This window comes from Verruconis gallopava (genome assembly GCF_000836295.1).
Source record: "Verruconis gallopava strain CBS 43764 unplaced genomic scaffold supercont1.4, whole genome shotgun sequence".
Taxonomy (NCBI): Eukaryota; Fungi; Ascomycota; class Dothideomycetes; order Venturiales; family Sympoventuriaceae; genus Verruconis; species Verruconis gallopava.
This window is the reverse complement of record NW_015622140.1, coordinates 1,176,777-1,201,668: the sequence shown is the minus strand read 5'-3', so window position 1 is coordinate 1,201,668 and position 24,892 is coordinate 1,176,777. Positions and strand designations below refer to the sequence as shown.

The 24,892-nt window shown below is 52.5% G+C and overlaps 8 protein-coding genes across 8 annotated transcripts; 1 reads left to right on the top strand and 7 right to left on the bottom strand.

Moving 5' to 3' along the window:
• Nucleotides 1–93: 93 nt before the first annotated feature.
• On the bottom strand, nucleotides 94–2,669 carry PV09_01875 (glutamine synthetase). The gene is made up of 4 exons (XM_016354833.1): nucleotides 2,307–2,669; nucleotides 2,209–2,238; nucleotides 2,044–2,136; nucleotides 94–1,437 (listed from the first exon to the last, which is right to left on the bottom strand). The coding sequence occupies exons 1-4, from the start codon at nucleotides 2,307–2,309 to the stop codon at nucleotides 439–441; spliced, it is 1,125 nt and encodes a 374-aa protein (XP_016217845.1). The 5' UTR covers nucleotides 2,310–2,669; the 3' UTR covers nucleotides 94–438.
• Nucleotides 2,670–5,111: 2,442 nt separating this feature from the next.
• On the bottom strand, nucleotides 5,112–6,404 carry PV09_01874 (uncharacterized protein). The gene is made up of 2 exons (XM_016354832.1): nucleotides 6,253–6,404; nucleotides 5,112–6,192 (listed from the first exon to the last, which is right to left on the bottom strand). The coding sequence occupies exon 2, from the start codon at nucleotides 6,041–6,043 to the stop codon at nucleotides 5,546–5,548; it is 498 nt and encodes a 165-aa protein (XP_016217844.1). The 5' UTR covers nucleotides 6,044–6,192; nucleotides 6,253–6,404; the 3' UTR covers nucleotides 5,112–5,545.
• A 429-nt stretch (nucleotides 6,405–6,833) lies between these two features.
• On the bottom strand, nucleotides 6,834–9,028 carry PV09_01873 (uncharacterized protein). Its single transcript, XM_016354831.1, has 5 exons — nucleotides 8,843–9,028; nucleotides 8,730–8,786; nucleotides 8,436–8,672; nucleotides 7,889–8,377; nucleotides 6,834–7,833 (listed from the first exon to the last, which is right to left on the bottom strand). Exons 1-5 carry the CDS (start codon nucleotides 8,924–8,926, stop codon nucleotides 7,198–7,200), a joined length of 1,503 nt encoding a protein of 500 aa, XP_016217843.1. The 5' UTR covers nucleotides 8,927–9,028; the 3' UTR covers nucleotides 6,834–7,197.
• Nucleotides 9,029–10,146: 1,118 nt separating this feature from the next.
• On the bottom strand, nucleotides 10,147–11,220 carry PV09_01872 (uncharacterized protein). Its single transcript, XM_016354830.1, has 2 exons — nucleotides 11,095–11,220; nucleotides 10,147–11,044 (listed from the first exon to the last, which is right to left on the bottom strand). Exons 1-2 carry the CDS (start codon nucleotides 11,156–11,158, stop codon nucleotides 10,236–10,238), a joined length of 873 nt encoding a protein of 290 aa, XP_016217842.1. The 5' UTR covers nucleotides 11,159–11,220; the 3' UTR covers nucleotides 10,147–10,235.
• Nucleotides 11,221–13,122: 1,902 nt separating this feature from the next.
• Nucleotides 13,123–14,416, bottom strand: PV09_01871 (uncharacterized protein). Its single transcript, XM_016354829.1, has 3 exons — nucleotides 14,121–14,416; nucleotides 13,640–14,062; nucleotides 13,123–13,580 (listed from the first exon to the last, which is right to left on the bottom strand). Exons 1-3 carry the CDS (start codon nucleotides 14,325–14,327, stop codon nucleotides 13,341–13,343), a joined length of 870 nt encoding a protein of 289 aa, XP_016217841.1. The 5' UTR covers nucleotides 14,328–14,416; the 3' UTR covers nucleotides 13,123–13,340.
• A 711-nt stretch (nucleotides 14,417–15,127) lies between these two features.
• Nucleotides 15,128–16,692, bottom strand: PV09_01870 (uncharacterized protein; the record flags this gene model as incomplete). The annotated part of the gene is made up of 2 exons (XM_016354828.1): nucleotides 15,128–16,060; nucleotides 16,111–16,692. 2 exons carry the CDS (start codon nucleotides 16,690–16,692, stop codon nucleotides 15,128–15,130), a joined length of 1,515 nt encoding a protein of 504 aa, XP_016217840.1.
• Nucleotides 16,693–18,743: 2,051 nt separating this feature from the next.
• PV09_01869 (uncharacterized protein) lies at nucleotides 18,744–20,898 on the top strand (the record flags this gene model as incomplete). Its single annotated transcript, XM_016354827.1, has 3 exons — nucleotides 18,744–19,502; nucleotides 19,595–20,606; nucleotides 20,702–20,898. 3 exons carry the CDS (start codon nucleotides 18,744–18,746, stop codon nucleotides 20,896–20,898), a joined length of 1,968 nt encoding a protein of 655 aa, XP_016217839.1.
• A 62-nt stretch (nucleotides 20,899–20,960) lies between these two features.
• On the bottom strand, nucleotides 20,961–24,783 carry PV09_01868 (uncharacterized protein). The gene is made up of 3 exons (XM_016354826.1): nucleotides 23,728–24,783; nucleotides 22,879–23,670; nucleotides 20,961–22,826 (listed from the first exon to the last, which is right to left on the bottom strand). The coding sequence occupies exons 1-3, from the start codon at nucleotides 24,310–24,312 to the stop codon at nucleotides 21,498–21,500; spliced, it is 2,706 nt and encodes a 901-aa protein (XP_016217838.1). The 5' UTR covers nucleotides 24,313–24,783; the 3' UTR covers nucleotides 20,961–21,497.
• Between the last annotated feature and the right edge of the window lie 109 nt (nucleotides 24,784–24,892).

The window sequence follows — 24,892 nt, the reverse complement described above, 5'->3', positions numbered from 1 at the left end:
GGCGGTGTTGCTGCTCCCGACAGCGTAAGGAGCAGTAACGGCGGCGAAACACAAGCAGTCAATGTCAGACGTGCTGAGGGGAAAAGGGATAAATTTAAGGTGGTACAGGATGGTATCATTGATTGACCGCCAGCAAGGCATTGTATAGTAATCTACAGTAGAAGGTTGGAGAGGTATCGTGCTTGAAACCAATCAAACCCATCGCCCAGGCAATAAATGTCGGTTAACCACAAAGAGTCATCTATCGTGCCGCGTGAAAAAAGTGTGCTTCATGTTTGGTGTGCTTTAGCAGGGGTTAATTTCGTAGTCCGTCTTCTAGTCGGCCTCATCTCGCACGCTGCTGATGAGTCTAGATCTACACACACATGTGTGTGGTGTACGCGTGTCTTCGTTCGCTCGATGTGCAGGTGTTTGCAATCAAATTAAAAAGCATCGAATCTATGCCTTCTCCTCGGCCGCAACCTCCATAGCCTTCTTTGCCATGCTGACACCCTCGACTGGGCCCGAGCATGTCTCCACGATGATGCCGGTGATCTGGTATGGGTCAGCGTTGGAGGCTGGGCGGCGATCCTCGAAGTAGCCCATGCCCTGCTCCGCAACGGCACGGTTGACACGGACGGAGGCACCACGGTTGGCGATGCCCCAGGTGAACTTGTCGTACGAGGCGGTCTCGTGCTTGCCAGTCATGCGCAGCTGGTTGTCCTCACCATACACAGACATGTGCTCCTTGTGGCGGAGGGCAAGCTTCTCCATGGCAGCCTCGATGGCCTTGATGCCGCCTGGCTTGCGCATCTCCTTGGTCGACACGTTCGTGTGCAGACCAGCACCGTTCCAGTCACCGGGGATGGGCTTGGGAGCGAAGGTCACCTTGGCACCGAACTCCTCGGCGATGCGGTGCAGCAGGAAGCGCGACATCCACAGCTGGTCACCAAGTTCGATGCCCTGGCAAGGGCCGACCTGGTACTCCCATTGTGCGGGCATGACCTCGGCGTTGGTGCCGGAGATCTTGATGCCGGCGTACAGGCAAGCCTTGTAGTGGGCCTCGACGATGTCACGGCACATGACCTTGCCGGTACCAACACCGCAGTAGTATGGGCCCTGAGGAGCTGGGAAGCCGTTCTTGGGCCAGCCATACGGCCAGCCATCGAAGCCGAGCAGGGTGTACTCTTGCTCGAGACCAAACCAGTACTCTTCGTCGGCGTGCTTCTCCATCAGGAGGTTGGCGTCGTGGCGGAAGTTGTACGAGTTTGGTGTGCCGTCCGACATCCAGGTCTCGCACATGACGAGGATGTTGTCACCGAGGCGGAGAGGATCTGGGTAGTAGGCAACGGGGCGCAGGTAGACATCAGAGTTGTCACCTGGAGCTTGGCCGGTGGAGGAACCGTCGAAGTTCCATTCTGGGAGGTCTTTCAAGCTAGTGACCTTCTTGGTGATGGTCTACAAAACATCGAGCGTGTCAGCATGCAGTCGTAGTGGAGCTAAGGAAAACGGAATGCGGATGTGCAAGTGTGTCGTGAAAAGAGACGAAGCCCATCATCATGATCGGTAGATGCTTCAAACCCCCAAGCGCGAAAATACGACCGATGCTGCGTCTCTGGTCGTGTCCAAAAAAAAAAACGCTGTGGAATGTACTCCTTCGTTGTAGGCGCAGCAACACAACCCCTCTATTTCGGTCCCCCCGCTAGACCCACTCCCATTGAGAGGAGAGTCTCAAATGGGGTTGCGTGAGACGCAATGGCGGGGCGCGCCACCGAGAGATAAGAAAACCAAAAAGCAAACGGAGATGATAAAAAAAAACCCAACCATTTGCCTAGCTCAAACTCGCAGCAGTCAGGTCGAACCAATTGAGCCAGCCCAACGAGTTTTTTTTCCCGTTCCGAAAGCGCAGGCCTCGCCGACGGCTTCGAAACGGGAACCCATGGGCCGTAGCCTCAACCGGCGTGACCAAGACTGGCTGTGACGTCCGGCCGTGGCAAAAAAAAAAAGGATCTCAGGAACAGGGCGGTGCGGCAGAGAACGCATAACGTAAGATGACTCACTCACCTTGGACTTTGAGCGGATTCCGCCAGAGCCATCTATCCAGACGTACTCGGCCATGATGGAACCCTTCTGGTCGAGGGTGCGGTACTTCTCGAGCTGCATAGAGTTAGCAGGGCGGAACCACGGGAGAGCCTCGCGTCACGGGCTCCAGAAAGACGGGCTGCTCACGTTGCCATAGTTGGAGACGATGGTTGAGTCCTAAAGGGCATGGTCAGCGTGACACGCGAGATTGGTGGTTTGCGACGGGTCGCCAGAGCAAAGCTCACCATTGTGACTGTGAAAATGTGTTGCTAGACGCAAGTAAGGCTGACGATGGTGACGGGAGACGTAGACAGAAGGACAGTCGATTTTTTTTGCTGGTGAGGACGAAGTGTTGTAGAAGGGTTGGACTGGCTGGTCTACGACGCAGAGACAGACAGAACGCAACAGTGACGAAACACAAGCAGAAGTCTTTTGTTGGCCAGCGAGGACGAAGCCGGGCAGACGAAGATGGTTGGAGGAGAGGGGGGAGAGAGGGAGGCTGCGAGGTGTGGAATATATATATATTCGCACGACGATTGTTCCCTTCCGATCTGGAGCTGCTCGATAAGTAGCCGAGCGGCGACCAGCCCGAACTAGGAGCTGGCTTTGTGCGTGTCTGGAACGGCGTTCGTCAATAGTAATTGACTTTATCCCACACGTCGCTCAGCCCGCGGGCCAGGAAAAACCGTGCCCAAGCCCAGTTCCCATCCATCCATGAATTGAATCAATCCACCCCGTCCATCCATCCATCCATCCATCCCTCCAGCTATCCACGAATCCTGTCCACATCGCTCGCTCCCTCCCCCCCATCTTTGTGCGGTTTTCCCCCCTGTCCACTGCCGCTCATCTCTAATTGCCTCGCACTGTGGTCCCCGCATGCGCTGTTGTTTTTTTATTTCCTTATTTTTCCATGCCCGTACGAAACAGTAGTAATGCAAACCCCCCCTGGGCCAGCCATGACCAAACACACAGGTACCGCCGGCCTCGCGCGGCTCTCACCGCATTCCCACCTATCAATATCTTCCCATCGACATTTCGGTCCCCGTAATAAGAATAATGGCCCCAACAAAGACCACAGCACAGCCCCGGTCCGGAATCTTCTGCCCAGCACTTGGGGAAGGGGACTTGCTGCTTTTGCTTCCGTTGCGCTAGCGACAACTGTACGACTACCACTACGACGACTACGATCGTGTACCGATAGAACGAAGACATGCGCCTGTCTCTGATGGTGTGTGTTGAGTCGACAGCGCGTCTTTCTCGTGCGCAGACCCATCGAATCGTGCCCTTTCGCTCACCCATCGACGGTTCGCAAGACACGGATACGCGGTTTATTGACACCTCAACTCTTCTCTTCCGTCTTTGCTTGTCTCATCGGTGTCGTTTCTCCCTTCCGACAAGGCCCGCCGAGGCTGCTTTTTGCGATAGTTGCCCGTGAGACCGTGGCGGGGCCCTGGACCCAGTAGTGGGGCAAGCGTACAGAATATGCGCCCTTTTACGCACCCATTGCACACCGTGTACGAAAGGTTTTATGGCTTTTTGGCTACAGGAGTCGCATGCTTGCCCTCGTGCTTACTCTGAACTTGCCGTCGCTGCTTGGTGCTCTGCTGTTCTCTGCTTTTTTTCCTGCTTCTGCATCCATGCATGCATCGTACACCTGCATGATGTGAGGGATCCGCCAGCATGGTCCCCTCTTCTGCAGCCCTCCAACGTCACCAGCCACGAGTTGTTCCTCCGCTGATAAGGCCGACTTCTGTCGCATCAACTCGTCCGATGGGTTGCGCCCTGCCTGAGTGTCGACCGATCTGGAACGGGGTCTTCTCATGTGCTAATGTGATGTTTGACCCGCGACGCTGCGCGATTTGCGTTGTTCCACGCGCGTTTGCAGCAGAGCGACGGGGGGAGAGAGTGTGGCCAGTCATGCCTTACTCTACCGATGATCAAGTCTGACGTCGTCGTTCGACAAACCTCACATGGACGATTATGCTCGTGGTGTGCAATCGTTATTACAGATCGGCCTGCTTCTACTGGTCCAGCAAAAAAGGCGCTGATGCCATAATAGCATTACATGGACCTGGTCGTGTGCCCAAGTCGCGCAGCCTGCACACCGTGTTTGCGGCTTGAGGGATCTGCTCGTCACGGAACCACTCAGCTTGAGGCATTTGCCAACTCATGGTCGCTCGGCCCTTCAACAAAAATGACTCTTTTAGTCAGGGAACAAGACCATTGTTCGGAACGACAAAGTCCTACCAGCGACCCGGCCCTTGATCTGGCTCAGGGTCTCCGGTGTCTGTGTCTGCGTCGTCTGCGCCTGCTGTGGCCGCACCCTTGCAGCCGCTCCGAAAGCGCAGGCGCGACCCCACAGTCCACTGATAAGAGAAGTCCCGCCCAATCACGGTGCCGCCCGCGACTGCCCGACTAATTCCCTCGCCTCATCAGCCCGCCGCCGCTGCGTGGGGCTCCGGCTGCGTCTTTCTAGACGTCAAACGCCAAGCACGCTGCTCTTCCGAACCACTCCACGCAAAACCTCCCAAATTCGAGATCTCTTACAACCACCCTTTTGACATCCAACCGATCTGCCGGCCGCATTAGCCTGACTCCCAGCCGCGAGCACGGTGTATCGTCCGTCGCCTGGTTCGTTTGGGGACTACAGCACCCTTCGAGCCGTCTTCTGCCCGCCTGCGCCATCAGCGGTCCTAGTGATTCCACCCTGCTTCGTTGTGCTATTGTACTGACGCTACCTCAGTACGCCTTCTAGACTCCCGAAATGGCCACGAAACTTGCTGCACTTGAAGCAAAAGAAAGGGGAAAAAATTGAAAAAAACAAAAACGACCTTGCGTTTTGTGAAACCAACGCTAAACGCCTACCTCTATCAGGGAACATCCACCCAGAAGAGCCTCGTCGATAGCCGAAGGCGATGCACGAGACAAGCTTCGCCCGCGTTTTGCTCCAGCTTAGGAGAAAAGGGAAGATCTGGATGAAAGCACCAGACGAGGTACCTGCATCATCCCTAACCAAAGCCTTCCCACCCCCTTCCCACCCCTTCCTCCTACGACTGTCGCCCTCCTAGGTACGGCTCGCGACTATTTCACGGTTCCGGTCCTCTCATTGGTGCAGCAGCCGGTTCGCAGGCCTAACAATTCACAGCCCGATCTGGTCGGAAGGCTCGTGTTTCTGCTCTTTACATGCGACTCATCGAGGCAGGGCCGGCGGCTTCGGCCGCGTCGATCCGGTCCAGCAGCTCCAGCTGGAGCAGCAGGCTTGTTGGGCTCTCCATACCGGGTTGAGATGGCCTTGGACAGGAATGTCTCCCAGTACGCCCAGAAGGTAGCTCGTGCTGACTACAATGGGTTTTAAGGAAGGGTCTCTCCAATTATGTGAGATTGGAGAGTTGCGGGAGCCAGACGAACGGCCACGCAACAATCCTGCGGCGCTTGTCTCCGGGCTTGGTTTGGTCCACAAACGCAGCGTGTCTTCGCCCGGCGCTCATGGAGTCATTGCTCTACCCTCTTCGCTATTGTAAGACACATGCCCATTCCAATGTCCCTCCGAAGAAAACTCGCACGTCACCGCTCCGGCAGGACAAGTCGAAGCCCTGGTTTTACGTTGGTTGAGACTCTTCCATGGGTAGGACAAGCTCTCGAAAAGCTGACCCCATGCGTCGCATCCGGCGCTATCCCCACACTGCAAGAGCGGGTTCCATGGAGCGGAAACACCCGAGCAGACTTTGATCGTCGTTCCTGCGTACCAAGAAAACCAGCACAGCGTGTTCATGTTGCTATTTTGGGTTCGACCGACTGGTACGCCAGAGCGAGAATGTGTAAGCAGAGGCCGCACCCTTAACCACGTCGTAAGACAACCCTGCGGCGTCTCGCCGCTGTAACGCGTCCTGTGCTGTATGATTTTTGTGGACGTGCACCCGTCCAAGCCGTAGCCGCTGCCTGTCACCACCCGTTTCTTATCAAAGCCTGAATGGCCTTTCATGCCAAGAACTTCGTCCAACTACTGGCCACTTGTCGATGGAGAAACCTCCCCCTTCTCTTTGATAACAAAAACTCCCTAACCTGCTCCTTCTCACATGTGCCATACTTTCCCATAGCGGATGCCTCGGATTCGTGCTTCCTTTTCAGTGTCTAAAATCAGTCAGCGCAAAACGTCACATTCTGGCACGCGCGTAGAGGAAATTGACTTACGGTGGTTGGCCGTCTGCGACAACAGACACCCACCCTTCTCTATTTCTCCGCCCGGCCCACATGTGAACTATGTCAAACTTAAGAGAGCAGTTCATATTCAGCCTTTCCTAGCGAATCATATGTATATTTTCTCACTCACAAGAACTCATCTGGTCACCCGGACAGGAAAATAAAAAAAATTTTCTCTAGCATGATTTTACCGTTTTTATTTCCTACGCTTCCGCTTCCTTTTCCCATCTGAGTCAGCCTCGACAAGAACGTGACACGACAGAAATTTTTTTTTCTTTTTGTTTTTTTGAAGAGATATGTCGATGCCTTGCTTCTTAGTGCTTAAGTCAACTTTTGGGATTCAGCATCTATTTTTCTTTGCTTTGTTTTCTCTTTTTGGTCATATCGACCGACCGTCGTGGACGACGTCACGTCTACCTCGCCTCCGGGAATGCACCGTCACGACCCTGCGGTTTCAGCCTTTCGAGTTCTCTTAAGATTGACGTATCTAGCAGATATCACACGCGCAGCTGTTCATGCAACTGGCTACTCGCCAGCGCTGACGACGAAGTGGGGGCAATAAAGGAAACAGTCTCTTTGTTCAACTTTGCATCCTATTCGAATCGGGAACGGGGGATGCAACTTGTGTATATTCATTACTCAGCTTCCCAGCAGACAGGGACGCCCCTCCTTCCTTTAGCTACGTTCTAAATCGTGAGCGATAGTGTACAACCCGCTTTTCCATTTGCCGCAAAGCTTAAGGGGCAAATCTTGCTTCTCCTTCTAGTCTTTTTTTTGAGGGCGTGGCGGAGGTCTGAAAAATAAAAAAAACCACGTCGTGCGATCCTTCCGAATCCCACCTGCCTCCTGCTTGAAAGCAGTGGGTGTAGTTTTCCTGCAGCAGCGAGTGTGATCTGTCGCAGCAAGCAAACACAACGAGCGGCACGTTCTGACGCACTATTTGGCACTGATGCCTTCTTCGGCCCTTGGCTTGACCTTATTTGACTTTGGAGCAATGCGCGCCATCATCTCCTCTTTCGTGATCAGATGGTCAATGCGCTCCAAGAGACCGAGCAGAGTTTTCATGTTGCTACTCCACTCATTCAGCACATCGTCGGCGTCTCGAGGCTTCGCGAAGCTGATGATCCGTGCGGGACGATCGATCTTGGCGTATATGGTCTTGGCTGTGACAAGATCGCTGATGTACTTCTCCGTCTCATCTTCCGTCAGGTTGAGCAGCTGGCAAAGGCGCGGCATGCGAATGCGCGTGTAGTATTTTGCCACGACGCGTACGTTGTGCTCGATGACACGCTTGCGCAGATCCTGCCAGCGCTGGAATGCCTTCTTGGCGTTCTCTGGCGCCGAAGGCGGCGGCTCGTTCACAGAGAACACGTCTGTCGCGCCGAGATAGTCGGCATAGCTGGCCGCAATGTTGGGCCAGTGCATGATTTCGTGAGTGGTGAAAAGACGTAGGAGTTGCTGCTCGCGGGGGAGCTCGGCGTAGCGAGTGTCAGACTTGATACGGTGGAGAAGGTCGGACTGTTCGTTATCATAGGGAGCAAGGAGGATGTACCAGCAGACACGCTGTAGCGTCTTGATGGCGTTAGTCGACACGAGAACACTGTCAGAACCAGAAGAACGAACTTACCGCTTTCAGCTTTTCTGGATCTTCTTCGACCAGCTCGGTGTCCAAAACTTGTCGATAGTGCTTGCACACCTCTAGATACTTGTCGTCGTGCTTCGCCAGGGTGATCTGTTGTTCGTAATACCGCAACTTGAGGTCTGTGACGTCGTCCTCTGGCTCTGGAACTGGATCATCCACGCTACGTTTCTTCTCCGCCTCTTCTCTCTCCTTGCGCTCCTTCTCCAGCTGCTCAGGCGTTTTCTTGGGTTTCCTCGTAAAATATCGCGTGCTGATTTTGCGTCCTAGTATGGCGGCCTGCGTCCAGTCGCCGCTATCTATACAAAGCTGAGTCTGATCTAGAATGAACTCAGTCTTCTCCCGCCTCGACATGGAGCCGAAAGTTTCGACCTGCAGCTCGCATAGAATGTCTCGCGCCGCCTTGATGTCACCTTGCCCCCTTTTAATATCAGATAACATGCGTGTCACGCGGGCTCGCTCGACCTCGACAAAGATCTAAGCCGCTTTAGTACGCGCATCCCTTAACCTACAAGGAGCAACCGGTGCCACATACCTTGCCCTCCGTGACCGTGCGTAGTGTCTCAATGGTCGCCAGCTTTCTGTCGAGATCTGGCATGTCGTCCAGGAAGCCCATGACGACTTGAACCATCTTGGTGGTGGCTTGCTTCAGCTGTCCATGCTTCTTCGACAACGCAACCACCTGCTCGTCCAGCAGCTTCCAGTCCTTCGCATCTTTACATATCGTGACTATCGCTGTGAGGATCCTCGATGTTGAGGGGAGATCTGACGCCTGTTCGAAGTGTCAACATTTCGCCCTCGCACCATTTGCTTGCGAGCAACACTCTACCTGTCTGGTCTTCTTCTCTAGCACAAGAAGCTTGTCGATGGCGGCTTGTGGATTCGACTGTCGTCCTGTCAGCCCGCCTCGCATTTTGCATTGCATTTTACGCGTGTGTGTACCTTAGCGAGCTGCTCAGCTTCTGGCAATAGCTTGTCCACCTCCTTCGAATAGTCCTTCTCAGCCCGTAGCACCTCGCCTGACATCTTGACGAGATTTCGAAGAATATCTAAAAGGGAGGGCTATGAAGTTTTGAATCAACGACTGTTTATTTGGAAAGAGGGTTTGCGACGAATGATGCAGTGATGAGTTGAGATGCGCTCCGAGACCGTGAACTCGCGGATGCTGATGCCTCAGCCGCTAATGCCTCAGGCACTCAGCCTTATCAAATTCCTCGACGAACGACTGGCTCGTCACGCAACATCTGCACTCCAACGTTGTAGCAGTATGCAAGCGAAAGGCGATACGTTTGTTATACCTTATTTTGGAATATGGGCTAAGCTTATGCTAAGCCTGGTTCCGACAGGCTGATTTGAAAGGCCCTTACATACGACCAGAACTCATCAGCGACAGAAAGCGAAGCAACGAACTCCTAGTACGTGTCGTCTAGAGTCGAAAGAGCCGTGCTTTCCGGAAGTCCAGCGAACCCTCCTGATGTTTCATGCGCAGTCCGCTTGAGACGAACTGGGCCTATCTTCCGCTGAGAAGACGCTGAGGGAAGTGTGTTCTGACAAACTCAAGTTCCTAGGGCTCCAGCTAGTCAAGACATAAGCCTTATTGCGTTAGAACTTGGACCAGGCGAACGCTACATGTTATGTATCTCGTCTAGTTGTGATGAATCTACAGTCCTTAGCCGTTCCTGATACGTCACATATCTACCCCGTTAACCTCGTTGTTTTCCGCCTCTTAGAACTGGAGACTCCACATGTCAGATATGCCACCCTGAATCAGACTCCTCCGTTTACAACATAATTGTCTGCTAGGTCATGCAGAAGTGTGAGACCAGTTCTGAACAATGACCGTTCTTGAAAATGACATTTAGCTTCGTGCGACCATGCTATCCTTCGTATTTGCACAAGCGGTATATTAGTGTCGTTGAAGGAAAGGCAAAATTGCACCAACTATACACTCCTCTCGGCGTATGTGACCGCAACACATGAAAACATGGAGCGAAATTGAATGATGCCAGAGAACTTACTTCATTTTAGGCGCAATACTTCGGTGTAGCCTTAAGGATGCCGGCTTTCAAAGCACGAAGAACTACGCAAAATCCAATACGATGCTTTCTCAAGTCAATCTGGACCTTAGATGCATTGGATCTTCAGTGAAAAGACAGTTGGACGATGACGTATCGATGGCGAGCGCAAACGTCGAGATTGATATCGACCAATCGCAAGAGTATGGCACATTCATGGAGCAATTTTTTTTAGCAGAAATTGGAAAAATCATCTTTTGGCGAGTTACAGTCAGCACATCTCACATCAAAATCATAATCCGAAAATGAGAAGCATTTCCTTAACCGTTCCTCGTCCATCGTAGACGCGTGCTCAGGCTATCAATCCGACCATCGCCGCTTTCAATGGTCCTCTTTATCTCTCGATATACCTTCGCACTATGCTCCTCTGTGCCAGCATCTGGGGATGGACCTACGGCCACCCTTTCGATTCTACCATTCAATTCCACTCGAATGCGTGCAAGGATATTGTTTGTGAACAGGATCTCGATTTCCTTGGCAGTGGAGTCCAGCATCTTGACGCTACTGACGCCACGTCTATTCTCCAGTTCCTCTTTCAAATGTTTATAAGCTTCAATTCGTTTGTGATGCGCAACCAGCTCCTTTCTCAAAGATCGCACAAATTTTGGCAGATCTTGCGGGGGCCCAGCTTTCAGCGAATTATCTTCACTGACCTTGTACGGGAGGTACTTTTTGACCAGTGATTGCAGCGGTATGCATACAGGGATGGTGTGCTTGTGGATTTTCAGAAGACCAGCATCAGACTCCGGTTGATTCAAAAGCACATAATACGGGGTTATGAACGCGCGGTCTCTCGCAGAAAAGATTTCAATGCGTATTCCGAGGATCTTTCCACCATCTATGGCATTGGGATCCGGATCTTGCACTCGGAAAGCCGTGATACCAGCAAAGGCGCGATGTAGATTTGTGACTGTTGTGTTCTCTTGGTTCGCAATCTGCTCTTTGACAAACTCGATCGCGGTGCGTGGAACGTCTGCATTCGGACTTGAATGCGCTATTTGTGACTTCAATCGACGCGACGAAAGCAGAGTATGCGATAACAATGAGCGTCGGTGACGAAGCGCTTCGACTGAAGTGAGGGTCAGCTTAGGCGTTGGCACGGAGACGACGTGAACACACTTTGAACGCGTACAGCAGCAATATCTTTGTCGATTGGCGACTCTGCGACCAATATTTGCTCCATCGTAGCGCAATGGTATGGGTGTAAACGTCTGTTCTCAGATGCCCAACTAAGGCGTTTCAGACTCGAGACTTGAGAGCGCGTTGTTTAGAGTACAGATCGTCACGTGCAAAATGTAGGGCTGAGCTTATCACAGGTCTCTATGCCGATCTTGGTAAAGCAGCTCACCTTTTCGCTCATCTCCGTCCCCCTCACAGCCAGTCGCTCGGTTTTCTCTGTCCCATGGGTGACATATATAAACAGTGCATTTCTCTGCTGCCTAATTGTCATTGCTATTTGACCTGCAGCCGTCAAACATCGATTCCAAAAAAGGAATGGCTTGTAGATGCAATACGAGAGGAGCCAAACACTGCCTTTGATTACCAGAGCAGACGTGTAGAACCTTCATGAATCTCACAAAACGAATTCAACTCATTGTTTTTGATTTCTACGATCATTACAGTGAATTTTTGCTTCTCCGAGTTTATCGAGATGGACCTTACGAGTCTTTGGACTGCCCCATTTCCATCCAATTCCGCCTTGACAACGTCAAACCTTCAAAGTCTTGAGTCTGGTAGCACCCGTTTTAAGATGACAGACGATTCGTATGAAGTAAATGCACAGGACGTCTCAAGTACAGATGAACCGATGCCGCTCAGTAGGGATTCCTCATCATTCGAGACCAACAGCGTGACCAACCCACGCCGGAAACCCATCCCTCGTAAAGGCCACACGAAATCAAGAAAAGGCTGCTACAGCTGCAAGAGAAGGAAGATCAAGTGTCCCGAGACGAAACCACAGTGTGAAAACTGTGTGAAAGCTGGTGTGACCTGCGAGTATCCCGCTTCCTCAGACAACCGGCTCGTTCTTGCATCCGCACCAGCCTCCCCTTTAGCCTCAAGTCCGACCAAATTTACAATGGATGATATGCGCTTCTTCCACTATTTCATCGTCCAAGGTTATCCACATCTCCCAATCGGTTCTGACCACACGTGGACCATGGAGATCCCCGCTATCGCCCATCAGGTAGGTTCAATGGTCCATTGCCTACATGCAGTTTGCAGATGCTCACAGATAAAGTATGAATATCTCATGAGAGCTATACTCGCTCTAGGAGCCTCACATTTAAATCTCACTACCAAAGAAGATCTACACTCAAAAGCTTTGGCACATCGAATCGATGCTATCACACTCCTAAACAAGGCTCTTTCGCGGGCAGCAGAAAGTAGAGAAGAAGTAGACGCGCGTTTCGCAACGTTCATGGTGTTAACGTTTCAAAGCGCATGTATGCCTGAAGGTCTTAATGACTTCCTGACTATGCTACGTGGTTGCATCCTGAACGGTCCTTTAGGGGAAGAATCGTACTTTAAAGCCTTCTCTGAGGGATGCTATCTGGAAATTATGGATAAGAGATTCACGGAAACGCAGATAGAGTCGCTGGATACTAAGACTCTTGGGGACGCTCTGATCTCGCTTAGCAACATCCAGGCAATGTGCGAGACGGAGACAGAAAAGGAGTACCATGCGATTCTGACACAGGTCGCGGTTAAGGGGTTCTCATCGCCGAGGGGAGGTCAGTACATCTACTCAGTAACCAAATCCAGCGCTGATACAGTACCAGCTTACCAAGCTTTTGTTAAGCTTTATCATTATATGGGAACGATTTCACACAGTGATTTCCAACGTCTCCTCGACAGTAAGAACCCCACGTCACTACTCCTGCTGAGCCACTACCTGGCCGCTCATGTACTACTGCGATATTTATCAGCGTTCGAGTTACACGAGCCCCGCGCTAGTCTCATTGACGAAATCCTGAAAGGCTGGATGGCCATGATTGATGGTTCCCTGCCGCCGGAATACAGAGTGTATAATGAATGGCCTCTGTTTTTCGTAAGACATTGGGCACCAGTTATTTTAAGCCGAAAAGCTATCACTATGTCTGCGTAGTGGAAAGTCAACTTCTTACCAAAGAAGAGAACGTTGCAATGGCGATACTATCCGAATTACTCAATTAAAGATTCTGAGGATCCACAAACCCGTTCTATCTATGGAAAAATCCTGCGAACCAGAACCAAGATAGCAGCGATACCAATATTCTGCTCCCAACGCCATCGCTTCTGCAGGGTATCATGTATTTTCCAGCCTGATACACTCCAAGCAACCAAAGAAGCTCACGGACAAAACAAAAACACTAAATCCGAGCAAACTATGCATATCTTTCACTCTCATGCTTTGCCTCCGTGACAGCTCTTCCATTCTGGCGTTCCTCAATCTGGAGCTCGCTAAATCTCTTCTTGGGCAAGTACCCTGGGGGAAACCAAAGACAGTAGATAGTTATGGCAAACAGCATTGGTGTAGCCTCGAAGACATAGAATGGCCATTCGTTGCTGAAAGGGTATCCATCAATACCTAACGCGAACTCGATGAGGCGGTAAACTGAGCGAGCCTAGATGCACGACCAGAGTCAGTCTTTGGGCCTTCATCACATTGCGAATTTGAACTTACCGCAATCATAGTCGTCGAGAAGACAACAGCCTCAAATGCTTTCTCCCATTTATCAGGTGCACCTTCTCTCTTATGCGGTCCAAAATATGCGCGCTGAGAAAAGATCCACAGTAGAAACAGGAAGAAAATCACCGTTGCCAATTGTGTTGCCAGACCTGCGAGCAGGATGTTTACACCGACATCCTTCGAATTTCCCTCCCAGCCATGAGACGAAGCAATACCAGAACCAACGGCCTGGATGACGAACGAGATGATGTCAACTCCAAGGAATATCTTTGTTAGGACGGTTGGTCGTAGTCCAAGTATCACCGAGTTCTCCACCGGTAGAACAGCAAGGTCGAGACGGCCAAGCAATGTGTAGTTGCCTGCGGCAACGAGAAGAGGCGCAAGGATGATTAGGGTTTGGGATGAAGCGTAAAGACCCTTGATGAGGAATAAGTTAACATAGACATATGCTAAAAGGCATTGTAGTAGTTCTTACAAGGTCGCAAACGTTCTTAACGGACCCTATTCGCAATGCGTAACCCGCAACTTCGAAGACACCACCTACTACCACAATAGTAAAGTACCACGTTCGAAAGTTGAGGATCCTGTGCATTGTAAACACGGTAGGAATAGCGTACAGTGCCGTGAACAGTATGGCAGCCGCGAGGGACGGATTGTAGAAGTAGATGCTACAGTCGTCCATGATTGCAAGCGATTTAGGCGAGCCTGTCTCGTTGTGATTGTTTATATGGGCAGCGTTAGATGTTGGAGTAGCAAGGCGCGATGTGAGAATGTGGTCAAAAGAATGTAAATTTTGTCCAAGGTCAAGGCAACACAATTATATACATAATCTCCTGATGTTTTGCTAACAACGTTTGCCTTGAATGCCCAGTCCTTCGCCGACGCGCCAGAGGCAAGTCATATCCGCGGAATCTACCTGATTTGGAAAGGTCATACAACAAAGCGACAGGCTCTCTATGGCTACGGCCCTTAGTGGATCTGCATTCGGATTGCAGAACAAAGAGTGCGCTGGGTAGAAAAACAAGCGCCACTTTACACTACACCAACTACGGAGCATGGCACGATGGTTTTCGTGCGAAAGATATCGATCAAGAAATGGCGTGAGAAAATTTCAAGGTTGGCATGGTGAATCAGCACCGTGTCATGGTGATCTGCGACGAGGATGCGAAATGCGATAACATGTGGAAGAGTCGTATTTCCCTTGCGGATGACATCACAAACATCGACAATCCAGTCGCGTCTTCGCAAATCTCGTCATCCGGTATGCACACATCTGTCGGAAAAATCAGGAATGAAAAAAAACCTAACTGTGAGCTTCTTCGAAAAGTTGCATTGTCGGGATGGAGATACCGCAATTGTGTCTGGCTGGCAAATTTCACAAGCGAACGTCCGTAACTTCGGTATACCGAGCGTTACCCGGCCTCGGTCCGCACGCCATCTTGGCAATACAGCTTTAATCAATTTAAGCCTTCCCCATCAGTTTTACAGTGACGCAGTGGATGCATGCTCGACGTCACTGGTCATTCTCTTCTTCTCGTCCTCAACAATTTCCTGCCTCGGTCGTTCCTCGACAGTCAAGGAATAGTCACGGGAGAACAGCGTCAGAACAAACATTACCCCTGTCAAAGCCACCACAACCCACCAGATGGTTCGGAGGCCGGAAACAAATGACTGAAGAATTCTTGTTGTTTCTTGCGTGTTCGCCGGCATTCCACGCAAACGCTTCACCAGCAACACCGCATCTTTCGCAGCCTCAGCACCAAGCTCTTTTGCAACCTGGTTGGTAAATGCTGCTTGCGCAACGACGATTCCACATGCCTGACCTAAGACACGAAAAAATGGATTAAGGCTTGCCGCCATGGATTTGACACGTTGTCGCTCTTCAGCTGTACAATTGGCGCGATTTTCTGCAGACGCCTGCGTAGACATGGACAAGGATGAAAATAAAATGCCTATCCCCAGTCCGGATGGTATGTTGAGGACTATCCAGTGGTAGACAGAAGTGCTTTGCTCCAACAAAGTCAGCTCAAGGGCACCGTAAACAAACAAGAGCCAGCCGAGTATACTGAATGGTCGCGTCAAGTGAGTTTTTGCGATAAGCAAGCTAGTTATAATGGTCGAAGGACCGGCGCCGACAAGCTGTGGCAAGAGCGCGACGCCGACAATAAAGGTGGAATAGCCTTTGACACCTTCATAATAGAGCGGTAGGTAGTAGATAAGACAGAATTGGCAGAGGCCTAAGATGAAAGTTCCGCCAAAGCTGACAGCTGCAGTACGGTCGCTGAGCACAACGGCTGGAATCATTGGGCTTTTACAATACTTGTATGAATAAATGAACCAGGCAGATAGACAAAGAATGCCAAGCAGTAATGGGAGCAGTGTTCCAGCACTGCGCCATGGATGGAGAACGCCGCCCTGTCAAAGAGTATGAGTAGCTGTGACAACGAGCAGCCGCTGTGCCTTACCCAAGAGATCGCTAACAATATCAAAGCGATGGAAACAGCGAAGACAATATTTCCAGTCCAATCAACCGCACCCAACCGAGCCATCAGCGATTTTTCACTCTTGTTGTCAAATTTTAGAAAGAGGATGATCAAAACGTAGCAGATGGCGGCGAGTGGAAGGTTGATCCAAAAGATCCATCGCCAGGAAACCAGCGCGAAGCCGCCTCCAATCAATGGCCCAAGGATGGTGCAGACGGTCCAGACCAAGCCGACGAGGCTGTAGTATCGGCTACGTTGCTCAAGGTTGAACAGACGTGCAAGAACTACCCAGGTCGTAACCATTAGACCCCCTCCTCCGATCCCTTGAATGCAGCGCCCTGCAATTAGCACAGCGATGTCCTTTGCGAGCGCAGCAACAAGCGATCCGACAGTGAACGAGGTCAGCGCCGTCAAAACCGTGTACTGCTCGTGGACCAATGATAGAGATGCGAAAATCGGCTGGACCACAGCGGAGCAAAGAACAAACGCCGCTCCAGCCCAATAAGTCGAAACACTCGTCGCGCTGAAATCTTCTGCAATTGTCTGGCAGATGTCAGCGTTCATTAGTCTCTTCTGTCTTGTGCAAGTCCGAATCGTACTGGCAAAGCGACAGTCAATGACGTAGAGTCAATGGCTGCCATGAAATTCCAACAACAGAGTGCCAAAACACAGAACAGCTTCGAGCCTGGAGAAGGCATCGTTATTCTTGCAGACGTAACGACTGGCTCACTCTGATACAATTCGGCAGGAGAATTCTGTTGTGCGGCCTCGAATCAAAGATTATATGTAGCCAGAGCAGAGAGCCAATGCCAATCTATCATCTGAAGTTGAGATTCATTTCCGCGCTGGATAGCTTTGCATGCAGTCACACCAAACGAGGATTTGGAACGGGCGCGCCGAAGGTCGATCCCCAGGGGCGACTTAACCGAAGTGCATAGCACAGAACGCATCGAAAGAGGTCTCACGCGGTATATGGCTCAAAAACTGGATCGCGCCGATGTAAATGTCCGGATATGAAGCGCGGCCCATTCAGCCTTGCGTCGACGACGTTCTGCTGGAAATGGACAGGGATGTAAGTCCGGAATTTACAGTATCAACAGGTGTGGGTCGCTCCACCAAAGATAGGGACGCGAGCCATATACATGGTCTTTTTGGTTCATCAACGGTTGCCCGGTAGCTTTCTGTACACGTTGCGGTGCAGAGGTAGCCGAATTCTTCGATGCAGGACGGAGGCTTTGCGAAATCCATCATGGCCGAGAGCAGATTAGCGCCATGAAACAGCGACAGCGCTCGTGCATGCTCGCGTTTACACTGCCAATCCTGTCCTTTCTTGAAAGTTGGTGGCATTCTGCGCTTCTAACAACTGGCCGATCTGGTTACCATTCGGCGTTTGACATTCTGGCATAATTCTCGGAGCGCGCGATGCGTTTGACAGATGCAGATACTGGACGCGTCCGCTGATATGGGTTGCATCTTCGGCTGCATGATTTGTCCGTCGGCGACGGAAACATGGGTATGCTTTTGCTACTACGCGACAATCAAGTAGCAAAGGTATTCTTCCTCAAAAACGTCATTTAACGAACTAAATCAATGCTGTATTGACTGAACTGCGCGGCGAGCGTTGTATTCTTTCCCAGTCTAGCCTTGATTGCCGACCTGGGGGTGTAGCCAGTTTCAATGCAGTGTAACAACGGCGTCATGACTTCATGTAATCTTGGTAACTTTGCGTACCTCACTAAATGGACGGATCTCGCTATCGCTAAGCGCTGGAGCGAAGCGAGCCCCGACCTGTCCGCGTGGAGCCATGCGCGGGTTGTTAACTACTTCGCATCTCGAAAGACGGTCATCGCATGTTCCGAGACACTAACAGCAAAAAATTCGCGCATGTGAAGGTTCAAAGCAATAAGATACACGCCCAGGGACGGCGAAATGTGCAGAAAGAGTGGTCCCTTACATGTACTTGCGTGTCTGATCAGACAGTTATCCCACCTCCTTCCGTCTTTGACTGGCTAACCGAGCAGTCTAGACCACGCCTAATTCTGACGGAGTATAGCTTAGATACAAGATGCTAATCGTTGTATTCATCCGTATCCTGCGGCAGTGTCCACCGACCAGCGGAGAAGCAGTCCACTTATCTGCCCGCATCACATTGCTCGCTTGTACAGGGCGACATATTCTCTCTGCTGAGCTTGTCGGTCTAACGAGCTAATGCTCGACACTGCCAAACCTATCAACCTGCCCTGGCTCCGTAGTATGTACCCACATGCTTTGATCTCAAACAGGACATTGGCGCACTGGAACAGGTCCCGGAGCCATCGCGTTGGCCGAATTTACCTCCACCAAATGAAAACAGATTGTCCCTGTCAGAACGTAATCGGTTCGGCATCATGGTAGGAACTGGAGTGATGTGGCGTGGACCCCTCAAGGGACGACTTCAGAAGGAGACGTGGAACTGAAGACATCTCGATGCCCAAAGTTATGGTACCGTCTGCTCACAGGGTCGATATGTAAAGACGTGAGTATATATATGCACACCAGCCCCGCTGCCGTCCTTGCCACGAGATCCTTTGCATTGATACTCACTCTAAAGGATTCGACTCCTCAACATATTCGTTATGCCTTCAAATACGTTATCCCTTGGCTTCGACAATCTCAAGGCGGGTTCCTCAAAAGTGCATAATCAGCGTGTATGGAGCGGAGGCTTTTACTTTGTGCTGGGAGCTGTGTCTCAGCTTCTACTCCATGAGCTTTACGGAATGTTCAAAAATGGCAAAAGCACCCTGACATCACCCACGCTCACTTTTCAGACCGTATTCGACACGCTGGACTTGCTGAATGGAAACCACACGTTGGACTTGCCATCGATATATTATGCCGAGACATCGAGCCGGCAAATTCAGCAAGCCAAGGAGCATTGGGTGAGCGTTCAGCATCAGATCTTGACCTTGCCGAATTTCTTGCGGCCTCTCTTTCAAGACCATGCCGCGATATATCTCCTATGCGGCAGCTTCGCTGTATATGTTATCGCGAGGATCGCGCTCGAGCTTCGCAGGCGAATGCTGTTTGCTCGCCACGCGGCAGCAAACGGCTGTCTGCCTCCTCGGACCATGCCACACTCCTCGAAACTCAGCCGATACCTGGAGGTTTCCAAAGTCGACGCCAACTTGCTGGACGAGTACTTGTTCAAGAAGTACCAGGCGAACGGCTTGACGCACGTCTTGGCAACGTACTTCACTAAAAGGGTCAAAGCCATTTCGACGATCGAGCCGGAGAATTTCAAGGCTGTACTTGCCACCTCGTTTGACGATTGGCAACGGCCGCCCTTCCGTGCCGGCGCGGCCCATCCCTTTCTGAAAGTCGGCATCTTGACACTGGTGAGTGTACTCGTCCAACTAGCCTGCCTTCCCTTGCTCTGCATCGTTTTCTGGGCCAAAGTGGCATTCGGGCTCACGATGCTGTTTTAAAGGACGGCCCGCACTGGGCGTACTCTCGCAAGATCATGAAATCCCAGTTCACACGGAAGCAGATTGACGCCAATCTCGCAGCCAGCGAGCGTCACCTGCAGGACATGTTTGAGGCGATGGGGCGGACAGACTACAACGGCTGGACGGACACCATCGACCTCATGGAGTTCTTCTTCCGCTTTGCGATGGACTCGTCGACGGAGTTCCTCTTTGGGCTGTCAGCCAACACGCAGCTGTGCGCCATGGTCAGGAAAGGCACCAAGGACGCGACCGCGGCCACCGTGTCGATGGACGGCTTCGAGGAGGCCTTTGTGCGGGTGCAGAAGCACGTCGGCGTCCGGATGAAGATGGGCAAGTCGTACTGGATGGTCGACGGGTGGGGGTACCGCAAGGCGTGCCGAGACCTTGGGAACATCATGGACGGATTCACGCTGGCATGTATGAAGCATGCGCAGCAGAAGCTCTCGCAGCCCGGGTACGAGGCCAGCAATGTGATCGAGGCGCTGGTCGCCAACGGTCACGACCACGACTACATTGCGAACCAGTGCCGGCACCTGATCATCGCCGGGTTCGAGACGACGTCGGCGCTGCTGGGTTTCAGCTTCGCTCTCGCCGAGCGCCACCCGCGCGTCTTCGCCAAGCTGCGCGACGAGGTCATCGCCAGCTTCGGCACGGAGGGCCTGCCCCGACTGCCGCTGACCTTCGAAAACCTCAAGAATTGCAAGTACCTGCAGCACTTCCTCAACGAGACGCTGCGCATGTACCCGGCAGGGCCGAGCATCCAGCGCGTCGCCGCGCGCGACACCGTGCTGCCCCGCGGTGGCGGCACCGACGGCACCGGCCCCATCGCCGTGCCCAGGGGCGCCACCGTCCAGCTCGGCATCTACCTCTGCCACCGCCGTACCGACATCTGGGGTGACGACGCGGCCGAATTCAGGCCGGAGCGGTGGGAAGGGAGGAAGAAAGGGTACGAGTACATCCCTTTCATCGCAGGCCCTCAGATCTGCCTTGGTCGTAAGTTTGTCACCCCCTTCGCCGCAGCCGTCTTTCTACGCGCTCGTGCGCCCTTCAATCGTTGCCTGCTGACGGACTTTTTCTCCGCTTTCTAGAACAATACTCGGTAACGCAGGTCGGTTACGTGCTCGCTCGCTTCTTGATGCGGTACGATGCCATGGAGAAGCCCATCGGACAGGACAACCTTCGCAAGGGGTGGCAGACCGTGTTGACGCCCGGCAACGGCGTCAGGATGCGTCTGCACCTGGGTCCGGATCACCGCGCACTGAACTTGCTGTCCTCCGCTCTGTAGGCGTTGCGCGAGCTCTGCCAAGTCGAAGAACAGTCACAGTGAGGCAGAAGCGAAAGGAAAACCGGCCACTCTGAGAGGATTATATTTAGCAATTATGTTTCTTCACATTTTTTTCCCTACACATTCCCGCACTTGGTGCAACTCCTTGTTCGTGCCGCGATGGAGCAAAACTAGGAGACGCGCTAAGTCGGCATTAGGCAAAAGACACCTTCAAAATATTTCTTCCACGTGCTAGATCTCATTCCTTCCACCACCTTTTCCACCTTTTCCTCCACCCTCCCTCTCTTTCCTTGTCATTTGCAGACCCGAGAATCAACTCTGCCCAGATTCTCACGTCGCCCATATGTTGCACGCCCAAAAGAAGAATGTGGTGCAAGTAACTTTTGGTTGTTCAGTGTCGTTGAGAGATCAGCGGAGCAGGACCTGTTGTAAGAGGTACATTGCGAAATAACGATGTCGATTTCGATGAGAATGAGGACGATGCGTGATGCGTAATGTAGATGCAGAAGAACCGACGTCAGATCTATGAAAGGGTATATGCCAGAGCTACCGGAACCAAGAGCATCGACTTGATAGGCCGCTGGCTCCACTCAAATGTGTCATATCCTCCGGTAGAAGAGAATGTAAGCCACCTTATTATCTTTGACATTCTCTTTCCGCGGCGTCTTCGTGCCAGCCGAACTTGGCGTCATGTTGCCGTTCGCGATCGCGCTCCACTTCTTCGTTCCTGTCTCTTTAGGGCCGGCTGTGTTCCATCCACCCTCGGACTGATTGTCCTCCTCATCGACGGCGCCAAATTGGTCAAACAGATTCTTGCTGCTTGCGTCCTTCTTGTGCTGTTCCAAAGCCTTGGCTAGCACTTTTGGGTCTTCCTCAGCGCCACCCTCCGCGACATCTTCAGCGCGGAGACGACGGATGATCGTGTCGTCGACACGAATCCATTCTCGGCCCTCCTGACGGCGTATATCGACCGTGTAGTGACCACTGCTAGCATTCTTTCCATGATGATAAATAACGCCTTCGAGCCTGTATTTTGGTAGGCCGTTGATAGCCAGCTGTCCTCTCTTCTGTTGGGGGAAAACCTCCTTCGGGATGGTCAACTCAAGCGGATAGCCGACCTTCTTCCAGATCTTCTGTGTGCCGCCCATATTGTTGTACTCGAATCGCTTCAAGTGCAGTATGAGCACAGGTGGAAGAGTTTCAATGAATATTTGCTTTGTGGCCGCGACATCGGGGCCACGGGGTGAGTTGAAATCACCGTGTATGGTTTCGGACCGCGTCAGTCCCTTCAGGGCATCTACAATATTGTGTACATCAGGTGCACCGATATCCAACTGCAGCGGCTGATATGGCTGGAACGTAACCGAGTTCTTCTTACCCGGTACACGAAGTTCAGATCGGAGAGTCCCGCCAAAGATCTTGGTGATGGGCGTATCGTTGTATGTATGGCCAGAAGTATGGGTAATCGCGGCCTTCTGCTTAGGGCCAACCTCTTGCCAGCCTGAATCAGCGACAGACGAGCGCTCGCTAGCTGGAGAAACTGGCTCCTTGGATTCGATTGCGGAAATGGGTATGGAATTGATTACCTTCACGCATTCGTCGTGGAGCTGCTCAAGGAAGAAGATGAGAAATTCTTCCGCATCCTGCTGGTGCCCACGTCTCATGGAAGAGAAGCGCGGCAGTCGCTTGATGGCATCGTACACATTATCAGGCCTGAAAGCATCTCCGAATTGCTCCAACTCTTCGCTCTTCAGTCGCATGCGGAGTTGCTCGACGGAAGCGGCAGAATCTATGACTGGGTATTCGCGCAAGAAGAGAATCGTTGCGTCAAGAAGCGGGGTGTCACTCTTGAAAGAGTGAGCAGCTCGCTTGCCGACCATATCGATGAAGTTGTAGAATGGTGTACAAAACACAAGAGTTTGCAAGACCTAGGCTTCTCGTTAGCGTGAGCGCAGGTTCGTTACTCGTCCGTCTACCTACAGAATTCATATAACACATGTTGCCCGTGTTTACAAGGCCTCTGGGCATGATGAAAGCAACTTTTTCAGCTGAATCAACGGCGAAAGAGCGGACAGCCTCAGCCATATTGTTTGCCTTAGATGCGCCGGATGAAGCTCCTGTAGCGATGCCATTAGAAACTGAGGGAGAAGGACCAGACGAAGAAGCGCCTTTGGTCCGCACGAGGTCAGCCCAGAGTTTTGGGGCTGGTTTGGGCGCAGAGACCGAGGAAGCCTCGTTCGTCTTAGCAGGCCCAGACTCGGGAAGAGCGGCGTCCGGATGCTTAGCCTCTTCAGAAGCAGAGGGCAAAGGAGTAGTAGCTTCAGCAGCAACAGCAGCGTCTGCCGCGGAGACCTTTCCCGATTCGCTTTGCGACGCCGTGGAGTGCTTGCGAGTCGCCGAAGCCGGAACTTTGGGTATGATTGGTACAGCTGGGCGAGTGTGTGCTCTAGTTTGACTCGAAGCGGGAGTGGTCTGGGACACAGATGACGGTGTCACAGGCTGCTCCCCCGCCTCTGACGGTGCTTGCGATGTAGCTGGCGTTTCCTGGTCCGATGGTGCCGCAACGGTCGATGCTTGCGACTCCGTCTGCTCTTCTGTAATCTCACCCGGCTCGAGTGGATCTTCGTTCTGAGCAGGATCTGCCTGATGGGATTCTGCGTCGCGTGTGGGGAGCTCGAGACCAGGCGTCGAAGCAGCTACCTGACCATGCTTTCGTCTCCGTCGCCGAGCTGCAGCGGGAAAAGGCTGATCTGGTACTGACAGCCACGGGAGCTGCATACCTTGTTAGCTTTGTAATCTTTCTCAGCCTGCACGTCGGCAAAAACATACCGGGGGCTCAAAAACGGTGTTTGGTGCTGGCGTGCTCTCGATATCCGATGATTCTGCAGGGGCAGGGTTGGCAAGCTCTGCTGCTGCCGTCGACGGACGAGAAGGTGTGGACGTTGGAGGAGGCGTCGAGATCGCTGTGGACTGTGCTGAAGGTACAGGTGACGGCTGGGGCAGCGAATGCACAGATGCGGCCGAGGGGGTGACGGGGGCAGGCTGCATTGGTACTTGCGAGTGTGCCACCGGAGGCGTGGGGATGTGCGGCCGTGTCATGGCAGGTGGTGTGTAGGGGTGAATGTGCGGCTGCGAGGAGACTACGGCAGGAGTATACTGCTGGGGAGGCGGCATTGGAGGCGCGTACTGCTGAAAGTGCTGGCGCGGAGCCTGCGAATAGCCCTGGGGAGGATACGGCTGCTGCGGATACCATTGATGTGGGTGGTAGGGCGCATTGGGTTGAGCATAGTACGGATGTGGGTGTTGGTGAGGGTGGTAGTAGACCGGGTGCGCCTGAGGAGGATAGCCGCCATATTGGTAGTCTTGCTGCCGCCTATTGGGAACCATCTGGTTCGGCGGCATGGTGGGCATCATGATGCGAAGACGAGCGATTTGCCGTCACGGCGGCCTGGTTGTCACGCCAGCAGCCGCCTGTGAGGCAACTCGATGACTAGCGCAAACGGCGTGGACGAGCCGCGTGCGCGCACAGAGACGGACCGAAGCTGGACAGGGCGAAACCGCGACGCGATGAGGACGAGGACGAGAAGGCGAAGATGAAAATTGAATCGCGGCCGACGACGACGGTCGTGTCCGTGTGCTGGGCTCCGATGCGGACGGGGTCTACTGGGACTCACGGGGTGAAGATCGAGCACCACGCAACAAGCTGCCGAGAAAAGCAGATTGGACGCCCATGTCGAGACTACGACGAGACGGAGGATGGGAGCGTGCAGTCCACACGACGCCCGACAGATGGACGGGGCGATCCGGCGCGGACAGTTGATGCAGGCGGTGAAGGGGGCGAAGGTGGTAGATGTGGAGGTTGTGTTGGTGGAGGTGGTGGTAATGATGATCGTGCAGCGAGGAGTCTCGGGATCGTGTGTAGGTTTGGGTCGCGGCACAAATTATTTGTCTGACTAAGCCGCGTCGCCAGTAACTTAACTTAAGTTACGGTAAC